The sequence below is a fragment of the Thalia democratica genome, chromosome 2, assembly GCF_965202585.1.
Source record: "Thalia democratica chromosome 2, ktThaDemo2.hap1.1, whole genome shotgun sequence".
Classification (NCBI taxonomy): domain Eukaryota; kingdom Metazoa; phylum Chordata; class Thaliacea; order Salpida; family Salpidae; genus Thalia; species Thalia democratica.
This window is the reverse complement of record NC_139166.1, coordinates 88,541,107-88,556,187: the sequence shown is the minus strand read 5'-3', so window position 1 is coordinate 88,556,187 and position 15,081 is coordinate 88,541,107. Positions and strand designations below refer to the sequence as shown.

The 15,081-nt window shown below is 25.8% G+C and overlaps 1 protein-coding gene across 1 annotated transcript; it reads left to right on the top strand.

Moving 5' to 3' along the window:
* The first annotated feature begins 3,860 nt into the window (after positions 1-3,860).
* Positions 3,861-9,237, top strand: LOC145829090 (kelch-like protein 38). Its single transcript, XM_082936819.1, has 4 exons — positions 3,861-5,188; positions 7,840-7,917; positions 8,565-8,711; positions 9,093-9,237. The coding sequence occupies exons 1-4, from the start codon at positions 3,861-3,863 to the stop codon at positions 9,235-9,237; spliced, it is 1,698 nt and encodes a 565-aa protein (XP_082792945.1).
* Positions 9,238-15,081: the final 5,844 nt, after the last annotated feature.

Here is a 15,081-nt window from a genome sequence, read left to right as displayed (position 1 = left end):
TGCAAGTTGTAAAACAATTAAACAAAAAAGATTTTGTTTCTAAAAGTCAAACATAAAATATTTTTTTTAATATTTCTTAACTTTATACTAAAACTTTCAAATGTAAGTTAAACTCCTTCCTTATGTATACTACAACAGTGTACGTTTTTCTAAATGATTATAAGATATTTATGCTTTAAAGTTAAAAGTTCTGATGTTTTCACAGTATTTTTTTAGGTCAGAAAAAGGCCATTTTCAATTTATTTTTATTTGGTCGAATTGTAATTTAAAATGTATTCCCTTACATTTGCTGAGTTAGCAAAAACATACATTTAATTTATACCCTTATCCCTAACTCACTTTACTCAAACATATTTAAATATATCAAAAAATGAATTTTTATAAACTAAATTTTTTTTTCTATTTGTGCTGACTCAGCAAGTATAAGGGAAAACCACTTTAGATTACAACAAAACTCAGTTCTATGTTATTTCTTTTTTTAATTGTAAAGTACTTTTTCAAGTCAAATAAAGGTAATTTTTTATCCACTTTTATGTCAGTAACTGTATTTAAAATGAAAAGTTGAAAATTAAGTCATTTTTAATGTGTTTTCTGTTCTTAATTTTAACAAATAAAACGTACTATTTTCTATTCAAAGATTTTACTGCAGTTAAATGAGAATTTTCAAGTAAACTTTTTAAACATTTACTTTAAAACAGGTTTTTGTATAAAGAAGATTAAAAACGTGTTGACCTTTGAATTAATAATGTTTCAAAACCTGACACTTTTAAAAACTACTTGGCACATGTATTACAAAAAATCTGAAATATTTGAAAAACCTTGAACAACCTTGAATTAGGGCATATTTACAATTGCAATTTAGGAAAAAAAAACTGGAACTTTAAACAACATTTATAAAAAATCTAAAAATGACTTTTAATTAATACTGATATTACTATTAATGCATATTGTACTTTTAAGAGGCCTGTAGTAAAATATAAGTAGTAGAGTTTAATGATAAAAGTTCTGGTTTGTAGTTGATTAACAGTAGTTTGTAGGAAGTTTTCATTTTTTTAAAAAGCGACAATCCTAAGTTTGTATTTAAAAATTTTTTTGTTCAAATAATTAAGTAAAAGTTCTTATTGTAATTATATTTCAAGTTTTAAAAGAAATAAGAGAGTTGAGAATTATCTTTTGAAATTTTTCCCCAGGTTTTCAAAATTCCTTGTAGGATTTTAAATATACACATTTTACTATAAAATTAAGTTTAAGGTAGAAACTGTGATAATAGTATAAAAAAATTAAAATAATTTTTCAAGATACTTCATATGTGTTTTTTAATAAGAAGATTTTTGATGAAGACAAAAATATTTTATCTATAGGATAGATTTTTTGAGTCAAATTGAAATTTTACTGTTTAACATGTTATAACTGTTAAGAATTCAAGGTTTTTTTTGAAGTCTAAAGTTCAAGTATTTTTCTGGTTTCAATGTTTTTTAGCAACCCTGTAGATAGATTATGAAAGTTAGTTACTTATTATGTAACATCACCATTAAATTATAAATGCATATTTGTAGAAAAAGTACAAAAGAAAAACTTAAAAATTTAGGACTAAAAATGTTATGAAGAACTTTATAAGTATTTTTACTTCAATACTATTGTTTTATAAACTTCATTCGTAATATTAGAAGTTCCAAAATATGTCCCTATTTTATAATTTATATACTCCACAAACTAATATAAACTTATTAATTTGTTGAAAACCAAAGTTATAGTAAGAGTACGTAATTTTTTTTTTGAATAAACTTAGCTTGTTTTAATTTTTGCTGCTTTTTATAAGCATATTTATAAGGAGATAAGATATTTATAAGGAAAATAATTTTATGAAAATAAGCAGAAAATAAAGTCTTTTAGTAATACACTTAACTGCTTAAAGTTTTAATATTTGTTCTTTATTTTATTAGAGCTTTTTCATTTTATAACAAACTATGTTTAGTCAGTTCTAGTGCAAAAACTGTCGTAATGTCCTTATAAAAGCAATAAAAATAGTTTTGTACTCCTACTATTAAATTGCAGTTTAAGGTGGTTATATTTTTTGTAGTTTAATGTGCACAAATTTTCACGAAAATCCAAAAAAGATTTTTATCTTTGCTATTAATGTTTTATTTATGTTTTTAGTACTTAATTTTATTTATATATTTCAATGATTTTCTGCAAATAGTTGTGTTGTTGAATTATTTTTACAGCTAAATATTAGTTAAGTATATATTTTACAATACATAACGTTGCAGACTTTAATATTAAAATGAATAAACATACATTGCAACAAAATGGAGATTCATTCACAATTGAACTATATAAAAAGAGCACAACAAACAATAAAAAACTTAGTTTTCAAGATCTGTGTAAAGAAAATACCAGGCAACAATTTCATGATTTGAAACTTGGTAAGTTTGTTCTTAATAATCTTATAGTAGTAAAGCTAAATTAAAAAAGCTAAAAAATATATAATTTTCTTTAAATTGATTATGTTAAAAGATCGTCATTATTTTAAACCGACAAAAACATATATTTTTCTGTAACTGTTACAATATTTTGAATTCAATATATATAACCTTAAGTAGCTAAAATAACCAATTTGTTTAAAAGATAAGAAAACATTTTTGCTTGACAATTAACTAACTTTAAATTTTATATTTGTAATCTTAAATTAATTATGTTATATATTTTTATAATATCTCAAAAAAACAAAAAATACTTAAAGTTATATAGTTTCAATTGACTACTTAATATAAATGTTCGACATTACTATTATAGTAAAACTTCAGAATAAGTTTATTAAATAAAAAATATGTTACTTAGGCACCAAGATGAGAAAAATAGTAATTTTACAAACATCCTTTACTCTTTAAAAACTTTTGTTTCATAACAAATACAAACATTAAAAAATCATAATATTTAAAGGAAAATCGGATTCACAGTTTTTAGTAAGAAAATATTTATAATTAATATTTAAAATTTTATTTTTCGCTAAATATACTATTCATTAAGGATCTATAAACCAATCAATTTTCAGGGAAATAAGATAATTATTTAAATTCAAAAAAAAAGATTGACTATACTAGCCGTACAAGGTTGATTGGAGAAATAAACATAGTGCAAAATATAAATATCTATTATTGCATAGTTTCCAATAACACTATAGTTCAAATAATTTTAAATAATAATAATAAATAGTTAATAATTAAACTTTTAAAAAATTATTGATAAATTTTAGAGTGTATCCCTATATCAGTTCCGTTTTGGTTTTATATAATTTTTTTATTTGCAATGGTCATTACTACCAACCGAAACTAGGTAATAGTAATACAGTAACAATTTAGGAATGTTGCGTCTAAATACTTATAAGTTTTCTTAAACATTTAGGTTTTAGTTCAAGAAAGATTTATAGTTATTTTTACAACATTCAAGTAGACTACTTTCTTATTATACTTACATTAATTTATTTCTTAAAATATGTTGGTTTAACTCCTACAGCAAATTTCATCAATTAAAAGCTTTATTTATGCTTATGAAATTAAAAAACAAAATTGTTAAAAGAGTTTTAGTTTAACTGTAATGTTTTTAATAGTTTATCAATAAACTAATAATATAATGGTTAATGGTTAAATATAACATTTTTATTTGTTTTAAACTGGATCGCAAACTGGTAAATAACAAAAAAGTAAGTAAAAAAGAAAAAAAAAATATTGTTAAGGTATTAAAAATATTTAAGAAAAAAAAAAGTACTAATTGCCAAAATTTACACAGAAAACAAAAAAACTGTTGATGAAAATTTAACTAAAATATTGAAAGTTAGCAAAGTTTTGTTGGACAAAAAAATGGAAAACCAAACAATTAAATGGATTGAAGAAAAGGTAACTGCTCTAAACTGTATATCATGCTTTGCTTTATCTCAACTTTTTAAACTCCAACAACTTTTTAAAACATCTTTACGCGTCATTGATCGTTGGTTTACAACTGTTGCTGATTCAGAAAAATTTTTGGAGTTAAATTTTGCATTAGTAGCTGCAATATTAAGTAGTTCTGGGTTACTGATTGATTCAGAACTGCAAGTATTCAATGCTATGAATGTTTGGTTGAACCATAAAAGTATTGAACGGAGTAAACATGCAAAATATCTCTTGCAAAGAGTCAGGCTTTCATTACTAACTGTTCCTGCATTGAAAAATATTTTAGACAAAAACTTATGGATAGTCATGAATCATGAATGTTCTGAAGTTATAAATAAAGTAATAACGTACAAAAACAAATATCCTTGTAACTGTACCAATGTTTTACCTACAATCAGGTACTGTAATCAATGGGATTTTAACTTTATTATTGCTGGAGGTAAACGTAGACAAGTTATCAGGGATGATTTTATTATCGATGGTACTGATTTTTCGAGAACTAACAGTTTACCAACAACAAACTACGGAAGATATGGTTCGCAAATTTTTTGCATTAAAGGTCAAATTTACGTATTCGGTGGTTTTGATAACAAATACAACCCGGTAATTCCTATTGAAAAATATTCACCTTCTACTAACACTTGGGATATAATAGGAGAAATGAGTGATAGGCGTATAAACTTTTGTGCATGTTCATTTATTGAAGATGTTTATGTATTAGGTGGTAATAATATATACTGTTATGGTGATGATGTATGTGGTGATTTTCCTTGTGTAAAGTTTTGTACAATTGTCAAAAAATGGAAAGAAATTTCTGAAATGAACGTGACGAGACAAAATGCTTCAAGTGTTGTTTTTGAAGGAAGAATTGTCGTTTCTGGTGGATACAACATGAACGATGGAAATTTGAACACTGTTGAGACATATGATCATATTGACGATTCATGGAAGTATATGCCAAACATGATTGAGAGGAGAGACTGTCATAAATCAGTTGCTATTAAGAATAAGCTGTTTTTACTCGGTGGTTTTATGTTTGATAGCTGTATTGAAGTTTTCGATTCACACTGTAACCGATTTGTTTCGATAAAAAATACCATAGGATTGAATAAATACATTGCTGACATTTCTGACGTCGTTTCAGTTGGAAATAAAATTGTCATTTTTAGCAACAAAAAAGGATGTGTGTTGATTTATGACGTTGAAATTAATAAATGGTCAAGAAAATCGTGTGAAGCAACAAAAACTATGGAACAGTTTTCTTGTTCTGCACTACCAAAATAATAATAAAAAAAGTTTGTGAAAAAATTTAAAACAAGTTTAAAATGTTTTTGCATTGATTTTGACGACTCTTATTGTTGTTTGATTTAGTTTAAAGTTTGCTGTCTTAAAAAACTTATCTAAAATTAATGATTGTTGATTTTTCAAAAAGCTAACAATTAAGAAAATTTGAAATGAATACATACTTTGAAAGTTTATAAGCTAATCGTAATAAGCGCAAAAATAGAAAGTTTTAAGATTTGTAATTTAGATTTCTTCTTCAGCTATTATCTTTAAAACAATTTTTAGGTTTTTGATTTAATATTTTTAAATAATTTGTCTATGTATTTAGGTTTGACACGTTGTTTTGATTAATTAGTAAATACAATATACCAAAAGCAATTTATATTTATTTACGTATTGTTTTTTTAAAGATACTAATCTATATTTAACTACAATTTAGCTTAATTAAAGTTTGTATTAAAACTTATAAAGAGCCTATTATTTTTATATAAATTTACCATGTTTTAAACCAACTTACTTGTAATTTTATTTGTACAAAAACTATTTAATTATATTAAAACAACTTCTACCGGCTTCAAAAACAATTAAACGCACAAAAGGGGTTGCAATAAAATTGTAATTAGAAAAGACTAATATTAATTGGTCATAAAAGACGTTTACCTTGTGAAAAAAAAACTAAGCTAATAACATTTTGTTTTAGAAATATGTAATAAATTTTAGTTAGTTTTATCCAAAAAAAATAATTTACTGAAAATAAGTTAACGCTAATATAAAGTTATCCCTAATAAGTAACAATTTAGAAATGTAAGAAGATTTTGCATAATAAATTTCATAGTCTAGAAAAAAATGCAGATGTTTTTTTGAAATTCTAGCAACCGTGCTATGCACAAGATCATAGTTTTAAAATGCATTTAATGTTGACATCACACCAAGTAAAAAGCACTTTGTGTAGCGTTAGAAATACACGAAGAACTTAATTTATATTTCAATTATCTTAAACCTAAAGCTATAATATATTAACAAGTTGTAAAAAACTTTGTTGTTAATAAAATGATCTAGTTTTATAAATACATAAGATCCTAATAGCATTTGCAGTTGCGCTCTACTATTAAGAGAAAATAAAAGATTATGTTGCCAACTTGATCCGATAAAATATAAGAAATAGCACTTTGTTTGTGAGTACCCATTTTTGTTCGACTAGTATTTTTTCTTTAGTTTACATCGCATACTCCAAGTATGTAGACATTGTTAAGTTAACATAAACTTAAACAAGCTATTTTTAGTTGGAGGTTTTTCTATTTGTTCTAAAAAGTATTATAACTAAAGTTAATTAATTTTTAGATTAATTAGTTTTATAAATGAGCTTCAAGTTGTTGTAGTAGGATGTGTATCTTTGTATTTTGTAGATATATAAGAGTAAGTGTTGTAACTTAGATTGTTTCAAAATTAGATTTAGAATATTGCATGCTTAAGTCTTGGACAAGACGTTAAAAGTGTCCTTGGTGTGCGACTCGACAGCCAAAAAGTTTTTTGTGCACAAGGTCCAAGGACCGAATATTTTGAGCGCATTTTTTGTCGTTCAATAAACTATATGTATACAAATTGCGATAAGAAACAAAAAAGTCTTTATATTTTAAGTGTTATTATAAAAGTTAGTGTTTTTTATCAAAAAAAGTGCAAAACTTTACTGGATCATAGCAAATCAAACAAGTGAATGTGTATAAGATAATGTTACTCTTCTTAACTGTACCCCATGCTTTTCTTTCTCTCAACTTTTAAGACTCCAAGAAATTTCCAAAACGTCTTTACACTATATTGAGCGTTTGTTTATAACTGTTACTGATTCAAAAGACTTTCTTATCTTAGACTTTTCATTAGTAGCTGCAACATTAAACAGTTCTGAGTTACTAATCGATTCAGAGTTGCAAGTATTTAATGTAACGAATACCTGGTTCAATCATAAAAGTTATGAACAAAGCAAAAATGCGAAATATCTTTTGTAAAGAGTTAAGCTTTCATTAGTAATGCTCTTGCGTTTGAAAACATTTGAGTCAAAAATTTGATTTTTAATGACTTTGATGTTGTAAACAAATTTATCATTGAAGAACAGAACTACTGGAAGCTATAACAATATTTAAAATACAAATAGGTACTGTAGACAACAAAAATTTTGCTTTATTTTAACTGGAAGTGCAAATACAAGTAAAGGCAGGCTTTTGAGGGGTGTAATGAAACTGGTTTACATGCTTTATTATTTTATCGAACAAAAAAGAAAGAATAAACTATTTAAAAATTGTTTGTAATAGAAGTTAAACTCATGCGTTTGGTGGTATTTTTGAACATCGACATGAAAATTTTATTATTTTCGCTTCGATAGTCCAAAAATCGAGTTGATAAAAAATTTTATTTTGAAATCCTTTTCCTTTATTTATATTTCTTAAAATGATAAAAACACTACTTTGATTTAAAAAAAAACATTGTTTCGAACAAATAATAACAACCGCTAGTTGACGTATTTTTGCCATATAGATTTAACTACCGATCACGCCGGGTTTCATGCTTTAATTTAATGCAATAATGTCTTGACCAGGTGATGTTATGTAAGAAAGACGTATAAAAACAGACAAGCGAACGAGAAAGCAGATAGTTTGGATTTCGACGTTAACAATAAACATCACTACGCCAGTTTCCAGTCCGAAGCGTAAGCCGCCATCTTGAAAAGCTAGCTGAACTCCCAAAAAACCTTCTCTTGGCGCTCTGAGTGTAAGTAGCCATCTTTGAAAAGCTAGTTGATCTCTGGTGAAACATTCTTATTCAAGTATTTGTTTGTTTGTCTGAAACATTTACTTTGTACTTAACTTTATAACTTCTTAGTTTTTATCTCTTGTTCTATAAACATTTTGTACACCTACTAAAGCAACGTCGACGGGGCGTACAACTTGATTTAAGTTTTGAACGTGCCATACTCATAAGCCTACGCATACTGCAGCAGACAAGCAGCAAAAACTTCAAGTTTGGATTAATTTGCTTATTGAACTCGACCAATAAGCCCACGCATTCGGTGGCAGAAACTTATTACATTCATCTTTCATTTTCTTTATTTAAATAATATATCTTTTTATCTCGCGCGCTCTACATCCAGTGTCAACAAGGAAGTATAAGTCCCTATTTTCTTAACCAGTAAACTGTACGAGCAACCATTTGTTACAGCCCAACTAGAATTGTGAACTTCAAAAAGCCTTCTCAAGTAATAAATTTTCTTATTGTGACTTTGATTGTATTGTATAAAAAAGCATGAAGATACTTGTTAGCCTATATTTAAACTTAAATTATAAGTAAAATAAATAGGGTATTAGCTCTTACACACTCTTGCACTGGGTCGCAGACCGAGGTAGCAACTAAAGATAAAAATGGCCCCGAAGCTACTGCTAATCTGACTCCTGTCAAAACTGCCGAGGCGATTTCACATAAAGCTAGAGACTCAAGTAGCCCGGAGTAAATCAGTATCAATTGGAGCTACATATCAATAATGTTTGTTAAAAAAATCCACCTGCTACTAACACTTGCAATGTTATAGCTAAAATGTATGATCGGCGTATAAATTATTGTATATGTTCGTTCATTGATAATACTTAATTGTATAGAAGAGTTTATTCTCAAAAATTTAGAAAAGAATTATTACTTGTGTTTAGTATAATACAACAAGTTAAATTTAAAAGAAATATCTAAAATGAACACATCAAGACAAGTTTCATCTTGCATTACAATAATTCTTGGACACAATAAATAAAATATGGTAAGAAGTTGGTGAAAAGAAGGTAGCAAGTCAAAATGCATCACGTGTTGTGGTTAATTAAAAATTGTTGTTTCTTGTAGATACAGTGTCGGAAATTTGAACATTGTTGAGGCATTTGATCATGTTGATGATTCATGGAAGTATATGTACGACATGATTGAGGGTAGAAAACGACATAAATCAGTTGTTATTAAGAATAAACTGTTTATTGCTGGAGGATATTAGAGATTAAAACCACTTAAGTATAAGATTTATGTTATAAATAATAGTTATTGTATCCAAGAACAATTTTTGTTAGTAACTAAACACTACTTATGGCAATGCTTAAAAAAAGCATCAGGAAAATTTTGTATTTAGTAAACCTAATTTACAACATCTTTTGCAATTTTATAAATTATTATACTTATTAAAATAAGTTGTACCATAAACATTAGAAAACTATGATAAGAAAAAGTGAAACTAAATAATAATTCAGTAGGCACTACTAGAAAGTCAAACAAGGAGCAAAATGAAAAAAAATTCAAAATAAAAAAAGCTTGCTTTTATTAGTTTCGCACAGGTTTTCTTTAAGTTGAAAAGTTCGTTGAAAGCTTTTAGTTGTCCATCCCTAATATTAATGTTTAGGTGAGTTTCGTTAAGAACAGCACATTTATTAATCATGTGTTTTTCAGGGTTGAAATTGATAAAATAGCATTATACCTTGGCCTTCTTTTGCAAAAATTTTTTACTAGTGTTAATGTTTAACAAAAATGATTAAATTTATTCTTTCTATTTTATTTTTTTTTTTCACAAATGTAGTTCTAAACGAGAAACATAGTTTTTTCAAAATTTTAAAAACTATTGATGCCAGCTTTTTAATTTAAAAAATCAAAATTATTTTTGTAGGTTTATTGTCTTACAATGGAACCAGGCATCGAAACCTGTGCTACTTAAACTAAAAACACATAGGTAAGGCGAAAAAAAAAATATTACACACTTTGACCAATTATTTTTACGAACAGTTGCTTTTTTTTTAATAACCTTTATAAAAAAGTTTTATTTTATTTCTTATACCTCTATTTTTATGCTTTATACATATGTTGTTATACATATAACTTAACAATTACAAAAAATATATATAGTATATGAACAGTTCAGTTATCTGCATATATTTAAGTTGATTAATTTTTGTTTACTAACTTGTTAATTTAACATTTATGTGAGTTTTAAATACCACCAAACTGCAATTCAACAACAGAACAAGCGAGTTTGTATTGCTAAGCTAGTGAAAAGCTTGTTGTGAGAATGTCTTCAGCATACTTTTATTAAGGTAAAAAAATCAGAGTTTACGTGGTGTAAAAACAGTGTTCACCAATGGTTATAAGAAGCTAGGTAAATTTTTGATATAATTTTGAGTTATATGTCAAGTTTATCTACGTAACTTTAACTAAGGGCAAAAGTGTGTGACTTAAATTAAAAAAAATAGACACTTAAGAGCCATTATTATCTAATATCATCAATATTTGTAACACAATATATATTGTATTAAAATTACTTTACTTACTATATTTAGAGGCTATTATCGTTTATTGTCTTTTCGTGATAAAACTGATGACATTTTTGAGAACAAATCGGTACTTTAGCTTACTTTAACCGTATCGATGTACTGTTTTTAGCTCATAGTTACCTTTTAACAAGCATACCTTATCTATGTTCCAACTGTATCAAAAAGTTAATAGTTTGAAGCACAACTCTACTTTGTTTTAAATATTACTGATCGAAAAAGTGTTTTTTACAAACGTGGCTGCTGAAAGTTCATTCATCTAATCTTAATGAAGTAAAAATAATAATAATTTTTTGATTTCTAGACCTAGGCAAGCTGGGTGCACGGCTATCCGAATTCGAACAATTTAAATTCCGACAATATAAATTCGTTAAAAGAAATTTTTAGGGCCACAATTGAAAAAGATATATACATTAATAATAAAAATAAAAAGGTGTTTAGGTCTTTTAACTATCTACAAGTCATTTTTCAGTACTTGCAAACCTTAAAATACTTTTTGAGTTATAGCTAAAATAAATTTAAATGTAATTTCAATAGTCACTTATATTTGGAACCAAAGGTTTTTTACTTTAACTTCTTAATTTAATTATAAACTTATATAATTTAAATCAACTTTTTTCTAAGTATTTAATTTTTTCTTTTTTTCTTTTTCCTTTTATTTACTAGTTTTGTTTCAAATTGAAAACTATCTACAAACGAGTTTGTTTGTTCTCTAGACCGGTGTTTATCAATTAAATTATTTTAAATACTTTTTCTTTTAGAAATTAGTTTAATCCTACTGTGTATATTTATCTATTTCAGGGGTCATAAATTTACCCTTAATTAATTGTATTATTACTTTTACTAATTGCTTTAGGGATAATAAAAGTTTTTGTAATTCTTACAACTCCTAAAAGTTACTTAAAAGTCTTAAATATTTAATGAGCATAGTTATGTTAAAATTTTGACAGTTAATTTATATTAAGGACGGTATTAACTATAGTGATCCTTAAAAAAAAGAATAATTGAATTTAGCTCGCGTGAAATAATAAGCAAAACGTGTTCGTACGTTAAAAACCTTTTAATTCTAGTTTCAAACTTCTTAAAACAATAACAAAGCAGGCCTTATATGATAAATCTTTTTAATTAAAGTACTATAGTATAAGCAAGTTATTAGAACATTATTAGATGAAATAAATTATCACTAAACCTTACAATTATATGGTTTAAAAGTTTTTAATTTTAAATAAATTATATCTAAAAACAGAGACAAGTTTAACTTAAGAAACACTTTTAAATTATCTTAATTACAATTTATTACAAAATAGGAGAAAAAGTCTTTACATAGTGATATGAAACTAAATAAACATTTAAAGTTGTTAAAAAATGTTTTTACTGAAACCATTATATTTTAGTTCAAATATTTCATATATAAATTTGAGAAAAAAACTATTAGAATTGTAAATTAGTTATATTATACAACGTTTCATAATAGAAAAAGGACAAAAAGCTAAAACTTCCTACTAAAACTTTTCTGTAAAACTTTAATAATGACTAAATCTATAAACTTTTTACAAATAGTTAAGCTATGTAAAATACAAACTGTAGAAGTAATAAAAACGTTTGGTAAAGAATCAAAAAACATTAGCTAAGTAGTTTTTTGTAAATACCGTATATTGTAAATTTGAAGACTCGGAGTTTCTAAAAAAGTGAGGATCCTTTAAAAATTACTAAAAATAAGTAAAAATTTTATTTTTAAGAGATAATAAATTTATGGTAATTAAAAAAACTCTGCACTTAACATGACTTTATAATGCGTTGTCTTTGCTAAATATGTAATGTTTTGAGTCACTTAAAATCTGTCTCTATAAACTCAACTTCGGAATTTTTGTGAAATAATTCGTTCTGTTTTTTATTAAATAGCAAGAACCATTGTACCATTCTTCTTTATCAATACCGTATCACGAAACTACTGAGCTTACAGAAGAAAATAAAACAATCTTATTTCCTAGTGTGAGATGGCTTGTTCAATATGCCAAAAGTCAGATTCGATAGAAACAAAACTTTTAAAAGTTGAATCATAAACTTCAAAATTATATCCTCCTATTGAAAATAGTTTGTTCTTTATAGATACTAAAGAATGATGAGACGCTGGTTCTACATTACTTGGCATGAATGTCCATTCATCAGCTATGTGGTCATATGCTTCATCAGCTATTCAATGTACAATTATTACCCAATCCACCGGCAACAACTATTCTTTCTTCAAATATTGTGCAAGCTGCACTTGATCTTAATTCATTGATGCTTTCTACATTACCCCATGTGTAGTCATTTGTATTAAAATATTTACAACTTGCTGTTCTTTTATTTTGTAAGTATTCGCCATTTTAATAAAGTTTATCAGTAAAACCACAAACACAATAAAATGCATGATCAACAAGAATATCTCCTACAACTTGTAGAGAGTCAGTAGAAATTGAGTATTTTTCAATCCTTTTTAAATTTATACCTTTATCATGCAGACAGTCTAATAAGTAAACATGACATTTAAAGTAAACTATCGGTATAGCATTTAGAAATCTACGACTTTTTGTTAGTGAGGGAACGTTTCTATGTTTTATTAGATTTCTTCCATCGAATTTGTTCAAAAATCTTGAGTTTATTTTATGATCATAACCAGCATTTAAAACATCAAAGGTATCGTGGCTATAATATCTAGTGCAACTCTTTACATTCGTTAATGTGTTGTTTTTGGCGTATGATTTATTCTGTTTCAAGGCTTCATTTAACATAGTTTGACATTCTGTCGATGTTTTAAACGACGAATCTAGTTGTAAGATTAATTTTAAAGCATTTTCAGATAATAAATTAAGCCGAACTGTCATTAAAAGATCTTTTGCATGTTTCTTCCTATCAATGAAGTTGTAGTTTATCCAAGCATCTGCGGCATTTAAGACCTTAATTTCCGAAGTGACGTAAAGATCAGAACTTAGTATAACTTTCTTGATTAAGTCAAGGTTTAATTCTAAAAAACCGTTAGTTTCAGCAATTGTTGTAAACCAACAATGGATGTAAGCCTTTGTTTCTTTTAAAAGACATTTTATATTATAAAGAGTTGACAACTGATAGTACGTAACAGCATTTTCAGGAGTTATTTTGGTCTTAATGTAATTGCTCATTAAAGTTTCCACGTCTTTATTGAACTTTATTTTGTTTAACTTCAAAGCTACAATAATTTTGGTCTTTTCTTTTAAAAATTTTAGCTAAAAAAAATATTTGGATTATTTTTAAAGCTGAATTTTCAAACTTAAACAAACTTTAAAAATACTTCTTTTTGCAGTAAATAAACCAATTGAAGTAATAAAAAGTCGGTATACACCAAAAATTCAAAAAAATTAGATTTAAATTTTTCAATCAATTTTTAAAATGAAATATAGAATACTGGCTATTAGTTGCTGATATAAATTTTTCAGTTTTAATGTTGGCCAATTCTTAATAAAAATTTAACAAACACTTACGAGAATATGCAATTTGGTTGTAAACTTTCAGATCATTTTTCTTAATCCTCTTCGAATCGTCTTTTTGGCAAAGTTTCAAGAAAGTTGTATTTCTTAAATTTTCTTTTGGTACTATTTTTTCCATATTAATTGTACTAAGATACTGAAGTAATTTTTAATAAATGTGTTTTTTTCTGTTAGTGTTCTGAAAAAAAAGTTTTTATAAATAAAAAATATATATGCTCAATTTTATATACATTTACTTTTTTAAAATGTCATTTTGTTTTTAAGAATTATTATATATAACTAATTATACATAAACGTATATTATACAAAATCAAAATTATTTGTTGAAAAAAAAACCATAAAATAAAACTAATGATCAATTTATTAAAAATAAAGAAAAAAACGTACTCAGTCTAAGTAGCTCTACTCAGTCCTATAAATAAGGGACATTATAGAGTTTACTTTATATTGTACTTTTTTTTTATGGTTCTATTTGAATAAGTTTTTTTTTCAAATAAGCACTGAAGAGGTCTTTGACCGAAACTGGGTCTGCTTTAAAATATCTTGAAAGAATTTAATAAGTAATTTATTAATTCAACTAACTTTAGTAAAATCGTATTAGGTGTAGTTCGGTTAAACTAGTTTTAATACAGTAATATATTGTTTATAGGAAGTTTTTATTTTGTTTTTACAGATTTTAAAAAATTAACAACTAATGCTGGATTGGGCATGTTTTGATTAGGATCTGTGATTTAGCATAAAAAAATACCTTAGATTAATTCCTTGAAACATGTTTTATCAAAAACTTAAGACATATCAAAAATTACTGTTGTGCTTTCAATCTCAACTTTTATTTAAAGAATATTAAAGTTATGATATGTAAAATTTAATTTTAGTTTTATACTTGCTTTTATTTATTTCAATGATCTGCAATATATTTTTGTAAAACTTAAAATGTGAGGACAGAATGAATTCTTTAATTATGAAGGCCTATTTGTAATACGAGATTGTAGACTGAAATGTATCGCCTTTTCAAATGAG